Below are 19,934 nucleotides of genomic sequence, written 5' to 3' on the forward strand. Positions count from 1 at the left end.
GATATTTGCACCAGAAGTACAGGAATTGGAGACGGGGAACTGTCTTAAGACAACCCTGTTGGAAAATGCCTGCTTGCATTATACTTTGGGCAGGTTGAAACTGGTCTGGGTTCAGATAGAAACTAGTTTGAACTGAGTGCAGAAGAGCATGGCATTTCAGAGTCGTGGATTGTAAGTCCTGACCGCTTACTACTTCCTACCTGCTTTTTTTGTTTGAAGAAGCTGATTGCCCTTGCCCGCCTTTAGGTATGTATCGTGCCTACCGTGCGTGAGAAGAAGACGAGTATCTCACATGGTTAATGGGAGGCTAAATTTCAACTCAGACATACCGCGAGAGGTGCGAATGGGGAGAGTCTTGCCTGTCTTGGGATCATCTGTGATATTTTTATTTATTTTAAGCATCCAATAAATATTTGCTGACCTGACTAACTCACTTTGAAATGAAAATCTGTGAGATTCCTCGCTCCTTCGTGTTCCAGTGCCAACATTTCGAGGCATTTGTGGCACTAAGAACGCAGCCTTTGAGCAGAAGGTACACCCTTTCGTATGATTTCGCTTAGGATAATAGTAGCAGAAATGCGGCTGACTCATTAGTAGAGCTGGCTGTGATTGCTTGAGGGGGTCAGGTCAAAGATCCATTAAATGGATGGGCCGTATCTGATAGTGACGTTGGTAGTACCTTCGATTAAGTACATAGTGCCTGGTGCTTCTCATTTATTCATTTGGCAATCTTTGGGGGGCCCACCGTGTGTGGGGAGTAAGAGCTCAGAGGCCTGCATGGTACTGCTAAGCAGGGACGGGCAGGACAGGCTTCTCACTCCCCAGGGACCCACCTGCAGCAGGCACTGAGTGACCGCAACTAGCCAGTACACTGTTTCTCTTGAAGTGATGGATAGCTTGAAGATTTTTGAAGGCATACATCCACTTGCATCTTAAACGTGCATCTGTAAAAGGCAGTCTTCCCTCACAGTCACTTCACATGCGCAGACCATCAGCATTCGACCCTTCTCCGGGTTCCCAGAAGCCTCATGTGTGCCCTGGAGGATCGCTCACAATTACGACCGTGATGCTCAATGTTGGCTGTATAGTAGAGTCACCTGGATTAAAACAGAACAAAACAAAACAAAAAACCCTTTGTAACGGACCAATAAAATAAAAAATCTTTGGGAATGGGTTTTAGGCATCTGTTTTGTTTTTCTTTTTGTTTTGTTTTGTTTTTTTTTATTTTCAAGCTTCGTAGGTGATTTCAGTGTGCAGTCAAGGTTGCGAAAGTACTGTGATTAGAAGCTGCTGAAATGCAGGTGTGAGGGTAGTGCCAGTACGTAGATAGGAGAAAGGGACGCCTAATGCTGGTACAATTGATAATTTGATTTATTTTGTCATAGAACAGCAGTGTGACAGAACTACACAATGTTCGGCTTCCCTTTCCTTTTCCCCATTATATTTGTAGCTTCTTCCTGATTTAATTTTAAATGAATATACTTATACTCAACAGATAGTAGATATGCATTATTTTTCCTCATTTTATCTTTTGACCAGAATGATCTACTTCCATCAATAATCAATGTTCTCATCACTGTTGCAGCAACCTTACTGGGTAGGAATTATTATTCTCGTTTCAGAAATATGGAAGTTAATGACTCAGAGAGGTTAAGTAGCTTCTTCAAAGTCACACAGCTGGTAAATGGCACGGCCAGGTTTGGAACTTCCGTGTGTCTTTCTCCAAAGCCCATATTCTTTTCATCAGAAACTTTCCTTGAGCAGGTATTTTTATATTCAGCCAATTTGAACCCTGCTCAGTAACAATAGAACTGCAACACATTTCATAAGAGGGTACTATGCATTTAATATATATGTGATAAGTGTTTGTCGAATTAGTAAAAAGCTGAATGACTAAAAATACAATGGTTTACTTGCAACTTAAAAAAAAAAAAAGAACCATGATTAAAACAAACTCTGTGACTAGTGTAAGGGAAAAAATAATGAACTTGAGTTTTAGCTCTCCTTTATTTCCCTTTTTCTAAAAAACGAAAAAATACAATTTGATAAGAAGTCATTAGTTAGTAATGATTATCCAAAATAATGATATTGGTCTCCCAAATACAATCACAAGTTTTCATGATTATTAAGTACTGTATTTAGTTCTCTTTCTCTCTCTCTCTCTCTCTATTTTTTAAAATTTATATAGTTGCAAGGAACCACATTAGAGTAATCAGAGTCACTGTCCTAATTGCCTGTTTTCATAACCACTTGGACCAAAGGTGCCCCTTCAAAGAAAAAAACTAAAAACCCTCACTTCACTATCAACTTGATACAAAAATGGTATTTAATAAAAAGCATTTGGACCTTTATTAGTCATCTTCTAGGAAACCCTCAATTAGTTTGGTTTACTTTCAGGAGACTTCCAGTAGACTTTTTTATGCCCATTTTTGTCATCTGCACGATAGTGTTTCTCACCCTTTCAAACTGAGAAACTTTCCCTTAGTTGAAAATTCAGACCTTTAGGGTTGGCTTTACTTATGTGTGCATTTCACTGATTCCAACCCCTTGGTACTTCCTACTTTCTGAGAGTTGGGACATCATTGAGCCAGGGGTGAGAGGGCTCATATGATAGGAAAAGCAACAACCAAAGACTTAATTTTGAAGCAACTCTTACTTCATAATTTTCCTGTTTCATTACTTTTGTTTATGCTCTTTCTCCTCCTTTCTCACATGCTCTCCTTGTGTAAATCTTTGTGTTCATATTTCCCTGTATTTCTCATCTAGGTCATCAAACCCCTTTTAGAAAATTGGATTCAATTTATTTTGAAGAAATTCTCTAAAATGTGTGTACACACACACACAACACATTTGCACACACACGATCCTTCACCATTTTAGACTCTGAAATAATTGTCCTCGGTCCAGGCTGTAAGTTGGTCAGGGTGCAGTGTGTGGAACACAGACAGATTCTTGGTCGATGCGTACCATCTTCCCATTTTATGGGTGAGGAAACTGCAGTTGCAAGAGTCGTGTCCGTGGAGCCCACTCAGCAGCTTGGCGGAGATTTGGGCCCATGGTTTCCAAAGCTGAAATGTTGCCTTGCTGCTGGGGGCACTGGCTCAGGCAGGACCAGTGTGTTGGAGCTCTTTTGGGGTGTGTGTGTTTTTAAATGGCACCGCTTGCTGAGTTCTAACTGATGTTTCAACTTGCCAGTCTAGACAGGAGATGAAAAAGACCACATGTATATTTCCAGAGGAATTAATGTAGAGTTTTTTACTGTTGAGAGAATATGCGGGTGGTAATGGCAAGACCATATGCCAGAATGCACGTGGATCTCTGTCATCAGCGGTGTAGAACTAATGTATGCCTTTTTCCCCTTCCCTTTCATTAGGGCAGAGCTTGGGATATGGCTTTGTGAACTACATTGACCCTAAGGATGCAGAGAAAGCTATCAACACCCTGAATGGATTGAGACTTCAAACCAAAACAATAAAAGTATGTTTAATTTTTTTTTTATATATCTATTTGCAGAACAGAGATTTAAAAAAAAAGGTCTCCATGTAGTTCTTTCCTTCATTTATTTTGTGCTCACATAGACACTTCTCTGGGAGGCATAGCGTAATTTTTTGTTTTGTTGCATGATGGGGGAAGCTTTATTCAGGAGTTCTTTACGTAATCACTGCTGTATTAGCAAAGGGACAGCAGCAGCTTTTCTTAGATAAACACTTTATGAAGCCTACTGAATTAAATCTCCTTCGGTTTTGGTGAATTACTCACCGTATAACTTGAGGAAATCTTAGACCAGTTCTGGTAGCACGCGCATTGGCAGACTTGCTCTGGTAAAGGGTCAGGTAGTAAACATGTTAGGTTCTGCCAGCCATACAGTCTCTCTTGCAGCTTCTCCTCTGTGCCCTTGTAGCTTGAAAGCAGCCAGCGCCAGCCACCGTATGAGCTAAAGATGTGGCTGTGATCCTATAAAACTTGATGGACACAGAAACTCGCATTTCATGCAATGTTCATGTGTCACAAAATAGTCTTTTTATTTTATCCCAGTCATTTAAAAATGTGAAAACCATTCTTAGCTCATGGGTCATAAAAAACAAAAACAAACAAACAAACAAACTGGTGGCGGGCTGGATATGGGCCTTGGCTATAGTTTGACTCTGTTCTAGCAGGTTCAGTTTACTTTGAGGAGACTGACTAGAAGAGCCTCCATGTCACATAGGTTCTGTTTCCTGTTATATTCTTTCCAGACAAGCAGTGAATAATTTGGGGGATATCTTTCTGCGTTTGTGGATTTTTGAAGTTCTTAGGTAGATTCTCTCTGGATAAGAAGTTAATCCAATCTGCAGTATAGATTTCTTTTCCTTTAGAAAATAAAAGGGATGTTGCCTCTGGCAAACTCTTAGCACACAGCGGGCCATCAATTTTCCCTCTCCTGCCCAGTGCAGACATTGCCAATCAATCATGGAGGACTTGCTCACTGAGTTTAGATGTGGCTCCCAAATATTTTTCAAAATAGTGTTCCAGACAACCTCAATCAATTGACTCAAGTTGGAACCTATTTTCCAGCCTTGATTTAAGAAGTCAGCTCAAACGATAGCCTGAAGTGGTGAGGGGAAGTTCGTCAGGGCTGACTGCGGCATCCATCTCGCTTAGAGACTCATCTAGAGGAGTTCTGCTCATTTTTCAAGTATCTGGAAATGCAGTGTCATCTTTGTGCTTAAAAGTTGCTTCTCTAAGAATTGTCAGTTAAGGTAATTCGTTAGCCCTGGGTAGTTTTGACATCTCATTTTTTATAGTTATTGGCCCATAGGAAAAATGCCTCCCAGCTCTGTCTCATTGAAAGGGAATTGTATGCGTCGGCCCCCAAATACACTTGGATGTAAGATATCCAAGAATTCTGCATCTTTTTTGATGAAGAAAATGTCCTATGAAAAGATGCACCTCAGTCAGAAAATGAACTAGTTACTATGATATGAAAATTAAAGGAAAAAAATTATAATGCAGTCTAAGCTCACAAAGACTGAAGTTTGTTTTGACGTTGGTTTTTCAGTCTGGGTGGCTTTTTTAAATTGTTCATACTTCTCTGCATACTTTTTGTTTATGTCACAGAGATTAACCTCTTAATAATATTATTAATTAGTAACCAAGTGCTCTTATTGAAATGAAGGCATTCAGTGTCCAGCTACCTTTAGATTGTTTTGTGTGTTCCCTGTCCTAATACAGATTTTTATGGGGCTCCCCAACTTAACGTTGATTTCAAAGATTGCTGCTAATTTATCTTAATTTTTAAGTCCCGGGTTGTGGTTAGGAAGAAGTTGGAATAGATGGTTGGAATGGCTCAATCCAGGACATACCCTTTTCTCCATACCAGAAATAACCACCCTTATTTTATTCCAGTAAATCAATTCTTTTGCTGTAAGTCAGTTCTTTTGCCATAAGGTCCACCATAAAGTAGAAATGGAAGGGAAACAGGTCGCCATAGAATAAATTTCCGTGGCTTCCAAGGAGACCATTTGATGACAGCTGCTTCCTCACTGCCCATCACCCAGGCTTCTCTTCAGGGCTCAGCTGCTTGGGCAGAATACATGGAAGAAAGGACAGTAATGCCTTGTGGCTTTTACACTGTGACATCTGTTACTTTTCTTCAGATTTTCTGAAAAGAGGCATAGGGGGGTGGGTAAGCAGCAGGCTACTTCTTTCCCCGCCCCCCTTCGGTTCCTGCAGAAATATCAGATAACAGCTGGTATCCTCACTTTAGCCCAGATTTCTCTGAGAGGCAAAGCAGACCATTTTCCAAAACTACATAGTACCATTTTTTGTCTGTTTGTTCTTTCTGTGTTTTTTTTTCCTGTTTTTCAATTAGACATGTTTTGTGTTCTTATACAACATCTTGAGCCAGTTTTTTCCCTAGTGTTCACTGTTTTAAGAACCTTTTGGAAGCTGCATTTAAGCCTTTTCGTTCCCTGGGATACTATTCTAGAAATTAGTCTCATTTTCCTTCCTTTGGTCCATCCTGGAAGAAGGTGTCAGGATAATCTTACAAAAATACCTCTTTACTCATGTTACATCTCACTCAAAATTCTCTCAGATTTCCCTACTGTTTTACCCTATCATTTGGCTTAACTTTGGAGTGACCTGGTGTCATTTATGTTCTCCGTGGTAGTAAAAATGGCTCTTGACTTGCAAGCTGATCTTATCCCCAGCCTCTGCACAAATGCTCATATGGGTCCCACTTCCTGGCATCCCCTTTCACACTCATTGTAGTTTAATGGTGGCCATCCCATCTTTTGGAGCCCATCTGAAGTCTTTCCTTCCACGGCGGCCTTGCTGGGTTTTCCAACTCAGGCTGCGTTCCCCCTTGTTTGAAGTATGTTCTCTTTACCCATGAGAAATCACAGAAATTTTGGGATTGAAGACATCTAGGTATAATTTAGACGTAATTTAGACTACCCTCTGCCCCCAGTGAAAGAATCAAAACCGGTCATACAGTTTAGCTAAGTAAGACCAGGCCGTTAAAGATAGAGCTCTGACGCAAATTCTTGTCTCCTGATACCTACGCCAAAACTCTTGCTGTGACAGCATACTTTTCTTTAAAAAGCTACAGTAGATTAAGTAATATATACGTTATATACAGCTTTACAAGAGTGTGTGTGTTCCATGAGTTCAGGTTTCTGTTAAGTCTTCCAAGCCTTGTAGCATTTAGTGTGTGTTTCGTAAAATTCCTAGTTGCCAGAATACAGAAACAGTGAATCAAGTGCTGTGAAAGATAGGTTATTTAGCGCTTTCTCTTGGGGCTTCCTCATAGCATTAGCCCAGTAGGGTTTTGTGCAGTAGATGGATGGTGTATTGAATAAATGACAAATATTCAGCATTTTCTGCCATGAGTGAAGCAAAGTCCCTCAGGCACTGCGAGATCCTAAAGCAGTTGTTCCCAAACTTGGTTACATCAGAATCACAAGGAGAGTGAGTTACTAATATGCATTCTGGAACTCACTTCAGACCTGTGAGATAAGTGTTCAGAGGTGAGACGCAGGAATCAGTTTTCTTAAAAAACAACAAAAAAAAAAACACCAAAAAACAAAACAAAACAAAAAAAACACAAAAAACGCTTCCCAGGCGATTTATGACAGCAAGTCTAAGACCTAACCTAGATCTTAGGAACAACCAAAAACTGCACTTTTGAATAGGTAGATTTTCTAAATATTCAATATTTTTGCATACAAAGTTTAGCTTTTACCTTTATAATTCTCTTGTAGATAATTCGTGTAGCCAGAATATTAACCATGTTTTTCTTGAGCATGCGGAATGATAGTTTAGCATTTGGAATAAAAAGTAGTTAATATGGTCTTTACTTTTCTTCACTTTTTAAAAAGAATGGCTTAGAAATTAGAAAAACTTAATAATATGTTCACCTAATTTAGAAAGATAATTTATTTTAAGTAGTAGCATTTGTTAAAGTCTCAGGGTGGTTATTCTCTTCTCCTAAGGATCATTTCTTTCTCTGGTGGGGGAGATGTCCCAGCAGCTTACCTTGCTGGTGATGTCACACCATCTCTGAGCTGCACGGGAGGCAGTCAAGATGGGCAAAGCCTGCCCACCTTGTCCCTAATATTGAGGTGGTAAATGAAATGTGTGTATCACAATGTTTTTAACTTCCGACATTAGGAAGGGTAGTGAAAGGTAGTACATGTACAATTCAGACATTGGGGGTGGGGGAGAATCTCATGGCAGAATCAAAAATTGTGTGCCGGCATGGGGGTTGGGGGGTGAGGCTTCTCATCAGAGCCCTCTGGTCCCCGTAGGATCCCTGTGTTTCGCAGACTATTGGGGGGCATCAGTGATTATGTTACTGTGTTCAGTCCCCCCCCCCCCCCCCCCCAGCAGTCGGTCACCAGTCATCAGTCAGCAGCTCACGGCAGCACCACTCATGCTGGCCACTGGCCGCTCCTGGCAGCACATGGTAGCCCACGGCAGCTCACGCTGGCTGCTGGCCACTCACACTGGCTGGCCACTCATGGCAGCACAGGGCCAGCGCTCAGCAGCCCCCACACCAAGCTCCGGCTGCTCACGGCAGCCCAGCTCCAGGGAGAATTGTTGTTCACAATCTTAGCTGTAGAGGGCGCAGCTCACTGGCCCATGTGGGAATCCAACTGGGGATCTTGGCGGCGTTAGGAGCACAGCTCTCCAACTACCTGCGGCCCTGTGTTCAGTCTTCATGTTATTTCTCTACTAGTTTTGGTTTTAGAGGGTGTTAAGCGCAGTATTGATAACATCTAAATACTCCTGAAACATTTATGGCTTAAAGCCACTTCTTTTGACCTTTTGCCTGGGTTAATAGTATCACTTAAATTCATGATAACAGAGTAAAATCATTCATTTCCAAAAATGCTTACCGACCTTTTTTTTCCATCAAGTACTCGGAATAGATTATCACACACACAGTGAAATGGATGCTTTGATTTTCAGACATCTCTCCCAACTCTTCCCTCTTCCACAACAGGCATACGAAGTTTAATTATTCCTGAAAATGGGCTTATTTTAACCTGAAAGTAGGAGCTATTATTTCAAGAAATAGAACTTTATTGATAGGTGCTATCTCTAAGAATCTATCTCATCTATACCCCCTAAAAGAAAAAAATCATGTCTGAAAGTATTACCAGCATAGAAAACGTGCCTAAATTTAGTTCTGATTAAATAGATCTTTTTCTTAATCATTCAGGCATAGACCATGCCAATTTTTACCTTTGCTTAAAAATTCATACTCTTGCGAGTATTATGCTAAATGAAATAAATCAGATGGAAAAGGATGATTTCACTCATATGTGGAATATAAAGCAAAAAGTAACAAACAAAACAAACAAAAACAAACTCATGGATCCAGGCAGCAGAATGGTGGTTACCAGAGGGGAAGGAGGGTGGTGAGAGGATGAAGTGGGTAAAGGGGGTCAAATATATGGTGAAATATATGGTGACAGAAGGAAACTAGACGTCAGGTGGTGAACATGCAGTAGAGGGCATAGATGTTGAATTATAATGTGTGCCTGAAAATTATATAATGTTATTAATCAGTGTTACCCCAATACATTTAACAAAAAAATAATTGATATACATTGATGTGAAATTTCTTATATTAAAAATCATTAAACCACTATTTAAGCACATAAGGAAAATTCTCTTAAAAGAAGGTTGGAATATTAATTATAAATAGTAATATCTATTCTTTAAAGTGTTTGGTTTATTAGAGTAATTAAGTAAAGCTAATAAACCTTTATTCCAAGCTACTATATTGCTTTTAATTTTTGTTGTTGTTGTTAAATGTATCCTTTTTCTACCTAGCCTAGCCTTTTCTCAATTAGTAAATGTTTACAGACCTTTTTTTTTTGTTTAGCATGGACTTTATAGGAGTAATATAGAACTACATTTCTGAAATCTTCCTTCCCTGATATTGCTGAAGTGCTTTAACTGTCCGGTGATCTTGGACAAGATCTTGGTCTTTTAACGGCATGCGGGATGCCAGTAGTCTTTCAGCTATTAAGTTTCCATATATGGCTATAAAATGAATTTATTCATCACTGAGAATATTTCTTAACCTCTTCTTTTAACACTTTCCACAGTCTGCCAAATTGCCTGTTAAGAAAAGATACAACTGTTTTTTAATGAACTCATGCTTATCATATAGAATGATTTAGTTAGTGATGAAATGTAGTACCCTATCCTGAAGAGATAATGATTTTAACGGTTTCTCTCTACCACTGTTGAAATTCAGCAGCCACAGTAAAATGTGTGCTGGGAAACACTTTTCTGGCTCAACCTTCTTTTCGGTACAGGAGTATCAGGCATGGGGTTGGTTTTTATTTATCGATGTAACTTGTTTTCTCACAAAAATTGAATCCTGACTATGGGGATCTATTCTATGGATGCTGCATACACATGGGCTCCCCACTGTAGAGAAGGAAGTGGAGCTAGGCCATGAGCTTACCCCCTGGTAGGAGCTCTGCTCAAACATCGGCAGCACCATTGCAGGGTGTTGAAGACAAGTAGGTTTTATAGTAGCAAGAATGTTGAGAGTTCATGCTTTTGTAGGGAAGTGTGAAAGCCCATGTTAGGGAAACCACGTAGACTCAGTTGGAGCAGAAAGCAAGGGCTGGGGAGTAATGTGGCAATGAGCCTGAGAGTAGTTAGGGGTCATAAATGGTAGGTGTGCCATGGCAAGGAGTCGTGCTTTACATTGTAGGTAAGGGAGAGTCACCAAAGCGTTCTGAGCAGAGCAGTGATGGAACTGGACTTGAGTATTAGGAGGAGAAGGTGTATTTTGTACTTGAACTCCACGACTCTCTGAGTATCTCAAGCCACCCTAGTTTTCCTTTGGCTCGTTTAGTTAATGTTATTTTCTGTGAAGGTACAATGTGTAGATGCTTGTGGAAGCATGAGTTTCACATATTTAGAAAGCATTTCCTACAAAGTACCCCTTGTTTCAAAATGTGCATGTCGGTTATTACTTACCTTTTACTTTGACCAGATTTGGAGAATTTGGAAGGACAGGCCTCAAATGAACTGATGTTAGCCTAAGTTGGTCTTTTAGCTATTTAGCTGGTCAGAGCTCTGTTTGTGGAGGAACACAAACGTTTAAAAAGTACATTCCAGGAGTAGAGGCAACAATGGAAAGCAAGCGATTTCTTTGCCTTTTAAAAAATACAGACTGAGTGAACGTTTTCCTATCTTCATTTTTACCCCATGATCTAGAGCTTTCTAGAGCCACGTGCCAACTTTTAACAGTATATTGCTACATCTGATTGTTAGAGACTATTCAATGGATTTAAGTACAATTCTTATATCTATTTGGAGTTCAGTTTACACAGTCCTTATTTGAAATGAGGAATAACCCGGTATTTTTGAGTAATGTGTTATTTGTGTAATGCCCATCATGTGTTTGTACACTGCTCCATTGCCAGCTTTGGTTTTCTTTTTAAACGCAAAAAGCCCGCGAGGTTGTTACTCACCTAGGGTGGCCTAGAGAGTAGGGGTGGCTGGCCTCGCCGGGTCCAGGACTTGGCTGTTGCCAGCTCAGGCCAGTTGTGTTACTCCTGCTCCTTCCAAGCTCCCACCAACATGGGAATTAGACATTTGAAAATTCCCTGAGAGCGGTAACTGGGCATTCTCTGAACAGCTTTTCTGTAGATTTTTTTTTTCCACAGTGGTTGGAGCAGAGGTTGAGCCTGCACAGAGGGAAGGGTCAGGAAGAGGGTTCCTGGTGACACTGCCCGGGCTCGTTTCTTGCCCTTGCTGCTTGTGAGCCATGGAGAGTGGTGGTGGGACAGAGTCTCAGCAGGTGACTGAACCCATCTTTTTTTAGGAGGGAGTTTATAGATCATTTTATTACCTAAGGATGCCTCCATCTTCCCTGCCTGTTTCATAAAAGGGCATTTTATGAGGCATTTCCGCAGGGTACTGTTAGCACTTGTCTGCTTGACTTTTCTGCTGCTCTTTAAGGGTAGGGTAGGGTAGGGCTTACTGACTTTTGTTTATGACTCAGGACAAGTAGTACTACTAGGTCAGTTTGGTGGTTTCCGTCTATTCCAACAAGCTGGCTTGAGAGGTTAAGTAAAATAGGTGTGCTGATTTCTGAAGAAGAGCCCCGAAGCTCCTTGCTGTATCTGCTTTTTGTAGATTTTCATAGGACTTCTATCCTTGTGCTTATCTAAATGCATGCAGAAACAAGTCTCATAGGCACATCCTCTCTTTGATCAATGAAATGAAGCGCAGGTTAAGGGACTTGTTCAAAAACAATGCAGCTCACAGTGCTACTGGGGCCAGAAATACAGCATCACAGTGACTGATGCCTGTAGCTTTTAGTATTTGTTGTTTCCATCTCACATTATCTATATTCAAGTGTTTTGTTTAGAGCCAGGTTGTAGATAACACTATAAACAAACCAGACATTCTCTTGGGGACCTTAATTTGGTCCTTTTCATGTCTTGAGACTGTCCGAATCAGATCTGTTGGGTGCGAGGGGGTGGAGCTGTGCCTCGTGGTGGGAAAACTCTGCTGTCTTTCAGGCTGAGCACCTGAGACAGCCAGGCCTCTTGTTTGAGAAGAAAACTGGTATCTGGAGATCATATTTAGCACATAGTTGAGTTAACATCGATTTAAGTATTTCAGCGGTAATTTGACAGTAAAAGAATTATTATACCCTGTTTCCCTGAAAATAAGACCTAGCTGGACAATCAGCTCTAATGCGTCTTTTGGAGCAAAAATTAGTATAAGACCTGGTCTTAACGTAATGTAATATAAGACCGGGCCTTATATTAGTTTTTGCTCCAAAAGACACATTAGAGCTGATTGTACGGCTAGGTCTTATTTTCAGGGAAACACGGTAATAACTTTCTGAATCTCTGTTTTATAGGAGATTACCGATTCTTAAAGAATGTTTTTGTGGTAGGTTCTTGTGAGTCATAGATGCTAGTTTAAAAAGTACAGAAAAGTGTGTTGGTCTCTATAAATTAGTTTAGACTCCTTAGAAAAGCACGCGTGGCACATTTTCTCTTATTCCCACCTCTGCCAAACTTTCCTGTCAACACCTTTCGCGTCCGTTCTCATCCACAAGTCCTGCATCAGAATTACTTGTGAAGTTTCCATGTTGGAAAGTTTGACCTATTATTTGTGGGTAAGCAAGAGAGAGACAGGGCTCTACATGTTTTGAACACAATACAGGAAATTTGCTCCTTGTCAGCCTCCCCGCCGTCGCGTATTTGAAGAACTCTGAATGGTACATCGGGACGTGGAGTCACAGGTCCTGGATTTGTGTTCTTCTCTTGTTCTGTTGAGCTAGTTTTCTCATTTATAAAATGATGGAGATGGTACCAGGCGCCACAGTCATCGTGATACACAGTGCTCGACATCTGGAGGTAAGAAATACTTGTGCTGACCTGTTCCTTTCAGAGAGAGAAGACCAAAAACATGCAGTTGTTTTTCAGCCTTCCTTTTCTATATTAAAGTTGTATTTTAGAAATCTAGCTGGGGAGGAATGAAAAAGCCACTTTTACTCTGAAGAAAGGAGTCACAATATTTAGTTCTTTGGTTTAATTTTGTTGGATATTTTAAAAATTAGTTACCCTATGATGTAGAGAAGTGGATTTTGAAAAAAAAAGAAAATCAATAAATCCTGCTAATGTGATCTGTTTTGTGGTCATTAGTACGAGGTTACCTTCTCCCACAGGAATAAGAGGTTCAGTCCTTCCTGCTAGGTTCTGGGGTTGCTAATGAGTCCTGACTGACCTTCAGGTGAGAAGCAGGAAGGGCAAGGAAAAGCAGGGCACTCACCTGGTCATAGAAACAGATAATTCAGAAAGAGCTTCAGTTTCCACACACTTTGTTAAATGACTAGAAATTTACCGGTTCCTGCTTGCTTTACGAATAGCCCTATTCATATGCCTAGAAAACTCTGACCTCATGGAACCCAGCACAGCAGCCTTTTGCAGAGGTGTCCAAGCTGATGGGTTCTCAAAACCCAGCTGAGTCACATCCAGCCAGCCTGATTTTTGCAAATACCTTTGGATGGGTTTATGGGCTTCGTTTTACTTTTATATTGTTGTATTTGTTGGTGATTTATATTCACATATACTTCACTTTGAAGATACCTGGGAAATTGTCTTCCTCATTCAGAAACCAGGAAACCAACAGTAATGGAAGGCAGGAGGTGAGCTTGATGTCTGTAATTTTTATGAGCTCTCCAGGGAACCTGAATGCACCCCAGTTTTAGGATTACTTATTAAAATAAGGGACTGCAAAAACTTTTAATGTTTGTCAGAATCATTGGGGTAGGGTAGTTGATAAAATGCAGATTTCTGGACCCCAATCAAAACTACTCTATCTGATTATCTGCAGAGTGAAGCCCAGGAAATTGTATTTTAATAGTCACCACAGGTGCTTCTTAACAGGTGGTGGTCTGACCTGAGAACCGATGTTTGGTGGACCTTAATGATTTGCTCTTAAACAGGTCTGTGGTGCTTGTTTCAAAACAAATCTATATGTAAATAAGATTTGTGTAGGGTCTCTAATAAAGTATCTGGAATGTTTATGACTACATGTATTTTTAATAAACATAATACTGGATTTACCTAAAAAATAATACATCTCTCTGTTCTCTCTCTCCCTCGGCCGTTTTCTCTCTCTCTCTCTCTCTCTCTGTCTCACACACACAGTTTGCTCATTTGCAGAGCATTTGAATGTCATTAAATACTTTTAGCATTACAAGTACATAACCATCATTTAATATTCAATTCTGAGAATGGGGAATTTGCAGTATAGTTCTTCTGGGGCCCGTTTGTTTAAAATGGGTATTTTGTAGTATAGAGATTGGGAATTGAATTATATTATCCAAGATGGTTGTGAATCCTTAGATTATGGAAGTTGCTTTTACAATGCAATTAAAATTTGACTCACATTTATAGTTTCCCAACCACACGCCTCTTCCACCCCTCCCCAGTATCTGTATATTTTTGAACTTTCTAATCAGGTTGGAATAAATGGGAATTTGCTCTATCACCAGAACTCCCCACATAGCATGTCATAAGTATTTGAAAAAGAAAAATACTGTGTACCACCTTAATTTATAAACCTTTTGACATAAACTGAATTTTGTCCCAAAGCTAGGTCAAAGCAGTGTGTAGTATTGCCGAACGGCTAGGACGACTCTGTGCAGCTCAGATTTGCAAAAATGGGTTAATAAGTGATCATCATCAGCTTGCAGGATTTCCCTTAGTTCTTCTTCATTAACCAGCGTCTTGGGGAATTGTGAAATATGCATCGTCTGCAAACGACTCTGGTGCACAAAGTCAAATGAACTGTGAAGGTGAGGGCTAAAAACACCCCTCTCACCTTTGTACTTTGTTCTCTGAGTATTAAAGAACATTGATCTACCCAGTGGCAAAGGGGATACTGTTTGGCGGTTTAATTACAGCCAGTGAATGTTATTGATGTTATCAATCAGTGAGACCCGTGCCCGGCCAGGCGGTGCTCCCTCCAGTGTAATTAAATACCACTGAAATGGATTCCAAAGGTAAAGTGAAGTGCCTCTATGCATCTGGAGCAGGAGAACATTGTGTCTTGCAACACAGGGAAAGGTGGTTATCCCCTCCTCGGGCCCCTCTTTAAATTTCTGGAGGAGCTCTGTGAATGGCAGTGAATGACAGGGTCTCTTCGTTGTGTCCAGTTATGGTTGGTGTTTTCCTTCAAAACCCCTCTCTCATGTACAACCTTCACAACTGTCATACAAAAGGCTTTAGAAATACAGTAATTACTTTTTGTTAAAGCTGTTTGGGGGCTATATAGCTCAGGTGTCTAATAGATATTTGGAGAATGAGGGATTGTCTTTGAGACTGTTAGTCCTGCAAATCAGTTCATTTAAGAAAGCTTTCCCTGTGATTATTCTCTAAGGTCTAATCATGTTGAGAGAAAAATATCTTGGTAGGTTTGAAGTTATAAAACATTTAGTAATGTTTCAGGGGTTATCCCTTTTCAATTATCTATTGAATAAACTGTTTGTAGTTGTATAACTTCTGTCAGGTCCACAAAATATGTGTAGGTAATAGTTTCTTTGGCTCTGGGGAGGGCTTATAATAACATTTTTATTATCCTTTTTTATTTTTATCATGTTACATGTATATACATGTTACATACTGGGGGTGCCAAAAAAGTGTATACATGTGGACACTTTGGTCAACGTTGCTCAATCAGTACTTTGCCGTACTGAGAAGTGTCTGGACGATGCTGGTAACCACTTTGAGCACCTCTTGTATTCGCAGAAGTCAAACATGACTTGTATTCATCTTTCGTTATCAGTATATATTGAGTATTACAATTTTAATACAGTTTCCCTTTGTTAAAATGTGTATACATTTTTTAGCATCCTCTGTATATAGGTATATATGCATGTATCTCACACACAGATTTCTCTCTAGATGTGTTTGAGAGATAAGACATGCCATAGGCAATCCAGAATATTTCCTGTTACTGCCCTTTTTAAACAAAATGATACGTAATTTGTACTGATTTAGGATTACCAAAGACAGCCTACCCTTGAACAAGAGTTGGTTTCCTAACTTTTTTGTGCGTGTGTGTGTACACAAACACACACACACACACACACACACACACACAATGCCTGACAGTTGTGTCCATTCAGGCCTAAAAGCACTAAACTCTTATTTGTTGTGGTTTACTTGTAATACAGGCATACCTCACAGATATTGTGGGTTTGGTTCCAGACCACCATAATAAAATTAATAGTAATCTTTTTGCTGGTAAGGGTCTTGCCTTAAATTTGTTAAAAAAAAAAAGCAACATGTGAAGCATAATAAAGCAAAATGAAGTATGCCTGTATAAATATGGGTTGCAGACTGTTTCACATTTGCAACCGGTGTTTAAAGGGGGATTGTGGAAATAAAATAGCGTTTGTTTAAAGAAGAGAATTGTTAGAAATTTTCCCTTGGAAGTTTGGTGATGAATTTTTTAAAGTATATTAAAGGTTTAGTAAAACTGGTTATTTCATCTTCAAGAGTCCCATCCCGTCAGGGTTCGGAACCATCACAAGACCCGTGGTCAGTCTAAGTTTGTAGTGAAGGTCATGTGCTCTAAAAGTTAATAAGGTCCATCACACATGTGCTTTTTTTCTCCTTTTCCCACCCCTTTCAAAAGGGCAAAGATAACAAGCGTGATAGTGAACAACATTTAATTGCAAATTGTTTTTTTAAAACTATACAATCATGGTTATACAATCTTGGATAGGGAATATCTGTGAGTAATTAAATAAGTACTTAATTCTGCAAGCATTTGAGTGCCTGGTATGTACCAGTCAGCTTTTCTAAATGTTGGAGCAGTGCTAAAATATGACAAGATGTGGGCTTGTCCTTGATGTCATTGTACTAAGGGTGACAGCACTTATTTATTTATATGACCATTACTTGGATGTATGATAAGTGAATGCAGAGTGCAGTGGACATGGATATGTCACGGGCTGTCGAGAAGCCTCTGCAGTGGTTTCAGAGGTGATAGGGCTTTGTAAAACAGGGTGTACCAGGCGGAGAAAGAAGAAAGGTATTAACACATGAAGAAATGTCTCCTTCAAAGACAGAGGCCTTTTTGTGACATGTACTTTTTGGAAGAAACTTACCTCTGAAAACTATGAAAACTATAAAGTGTATTTATTTTATCAAGTAATAATCTTCTCCAAAAATGGTTGGTAGGAAAATTTGATTAAACCTAGCCCCTTATTTTATGTTTATCCATTTTTAGTGAAGACCTAACTGATAAGAACTGTAGGGACAAATTTTTCATTTGTCCATGAACACTATCTGCCTTGTTCTGCAGAGATCCATGGTGATCTAGTATGAGACTCATTGAAGATATTTACTAATGGTACCAAGAGGAAATTTTTCTATGGAGCACTTAGTGTCCACACACACACATAAGATCATTATATTGTCCTTACTGTATGTTTAAGTAGGTCAAAGAAGACTTGGCTATCTGAGCGAACATTGTACCGAAGCAGTTTTTCATCTAGTTATAGAACAAAAGGAAACTTATTGTAGATGATATTTAAATTAGCCTTTTTGTTGCCACACTGATTTTCACTGTTTCCTCACCTCACCATATGATGGGAAATCATCTCCATGTTGTACATGTATGTGACAGACATTTCTGTACACTGTCACTCTCCTGCTCCTAAAGGTTCACCCTGACATTTAAGGCTCTAGAATCAGCCCTCCTCCCTATTCCAGTGTTGTCATTGTCCTACTGAAGTTTCTTTCTTGGCTCAGCTGGGCTCTTCATTCTTGAATATGCAAATCTAATTCTTATCTCATGCTGTGGGTCATTGTCATCTGCTTTCACTGCTCTATACCACTGTCATTATTTACCAAGTTTGAGTTGGCAATGGATAGATAAACACAAGCTTTCATGTTTTACTGCATATTACCTTTCCTGTTTGTGGTCTGCTCTCTGAGGAAAAGGTATCTTTGCCTTCAGAGCACCTCACAGAACTCTTAATGCTTTATTTATGAATTCTGAATGAGGAATTTTCTATAGCTCGCTTACAAGAAATCGTGGAAACCTGCTCCCAAACTCAAAGAAGGAAAAACTCACAATTTAAGTGAAATTAAGAGTGGAACTGTCACTTCCTGGCAGGCCTTACTATGCATTGAAGATGGTCCGATGAATGATTGTGAAGGACTTGACCTTCCTTTTCTTTTCTGCAAGAAAGGAAGAGTCAACTATTGTTATCCTTTTTGTGAGATTTTCTGCCTAATGTCCATCAGCCTGTATCTTTGTCATCTGTCTCTCTCTTTCGTATATTCTTTCTCTCTTAGATGGAGTATGCTAGGATGTGTAACCCGCCGAATTTGGCTTGTTGAGACCTTTTTCATCTTCCACACATTACCAGCCAGTACTAGTTGGCTTTTATTCTTAAATAGCTCCAGTTTACTTACACCAGGTAGTGTGTGGTCCTTCCTTAGGCTAACTTTCTAACTCAGCATTTTAATCTATTAACAGTGCCTTAGATATATTAGATGCTCAGATACTGCATAAATTATATTGTAAGTTCACTTTCGGAGGTAAAGTTATGACAGGTATCTTGATAGTATGGCTTTTGTTGGAGATTGCATCTGATCAAGTCTCAGAATCTTGAAAGAACCCTTAAAAAGCCATTACTGGAGAATGGCTTTTGAAGAATTGGATGAGTACGTCTCTTTTCCTGTAAGCCAATTTAACTTGTATTGTTTCCAGTGAAGCATAAAAAGCCAGATTGTTTGGACAAGCGTCACACTTTCTAATCATCTTGCCCAAGAGGTACTTCAGAAGTAGCCCCAGCAGAAGAAGGCCAAGGAAAATACTCACTGAGCAGGCATAGGAGTGCCTACGTGCGTGTTGGGCGGGGGGGGGAAGCCACATACATACAGGCATTAATTTCAGCTCTCCAGGAGCTTCAAACCTAGGAATGGAAAAGCTCTGTGGGTGAACTGCAGGCCTGGTACCCTGGGAGGAGGCCTAAGGCAGTCTGCAGTGCTGAAGGGGCCCCAGCCCTGTCTGAATATTGAGTACTAAGGACTGAGATTTCCCTCCTTTAAAAAGTCTCCCTAATGTCCTCATAGCATATGTAATAAAAGTGTCTAAAATGAAAAATGTACACTACTGCCTACTAATGTGGCCGTCTTAGTATTTTTTCATGCTGTAACATCACACTGTCATCAGGCGCGGGTCGCATGGTAACTTGTAGCCCCTGCCATATCAGAAACAGACATGTCACCGTATCTGAAGTTAGGTGCTGTATTCCGTGAAGTCCGTTTGTTATTTCTACCACTGTCTCCCCAAAAACTACTCTCTGTTTCTCACCCTGCATCTCACTTGAGGCTCTGGCAGATCTCTATGAGAGAGAAGGAGGGTGTTAGAGGATTTAATATGTGGTAGTTTGGATAAATACATTTAAGTTGGCCTTTTGTATCAGCACATTTAAAGATTTTGGGTGTTGACTCCGTGTGACAGGAAGGCAGCCTTTTCCTCATGCTTCAGGCTTCCCGACACACTCATCGGCCGTCGTCTTACAAAATACTTGTACTACTTTGTAATATTGTAATTACAAATTGTGGTGATTAATATAAGAATTTTGATAACTGCGATGAATTTGGAAGAAGCCTTATTTATTTAATCTTCAAATTCCTTTCCTGTTCAAGTATAACACATACATCTTCCTTGTGCCAAGTCTCCCTGTTTGTGTTTTCTTACCTGATCTCAGTATAATGGTATTATTTGACATTTTCCTTCCATAAATTGGGGGCACTGGTAATAATACTCAAATCATACTGTAATATCCAGAATAGTGCCTGGCACATAGAAAGCACTTAAGAAATGGTAGGGACTCCCATTATTGGTATCGTTGTGGTTTGATATAG

At 39.9% G+C, this 19,934-nt stretch overlaps 1 protein-coding gene across 35 annotated transcripts in view; it reads left to right on the top strand.

The window, feature by feature from the left end:
* The window catches only part of ELAVL2 (ELAV like RNA binding protein 2), a 154,355-nt gene that overhangs the window by 112,056 nt on the left and 22,365 nt on the right, over window positions 1–19,934 (top strand). For all 35 annotated transcript variants that reach the window (XM_074330309.1, XM_074330316.1, XM_019752416.2 and 32 more), the window contains one exon: window positions 3,374–3,477. In XM_074330309.1, coding sequence (XP_074186410.1) covers window positions 3,374–3,477 — 104 coding nt within the window. The remainder of the gene's footprint in view (window positions 1–3,373; window positions 3,478–19,934) is intronic.

Source organism: Rhinolophus sinicus, linkage group LG04 (genome assembly GCF_036562045.2).
Source record: "Rhinolophus sinicus isolate RSC01 linkage group LG04, ASM3656204v1, whole genome shotgun sequence".
In the NCBI taxonomy this organism is placed as follows: domain Eukaryota; kingdom Metazoa; phylum Chordata; class Mammalia; order Chiroptera; family Rhinolophidae; genus Rhinolophus; species Rhinolophus sinicus.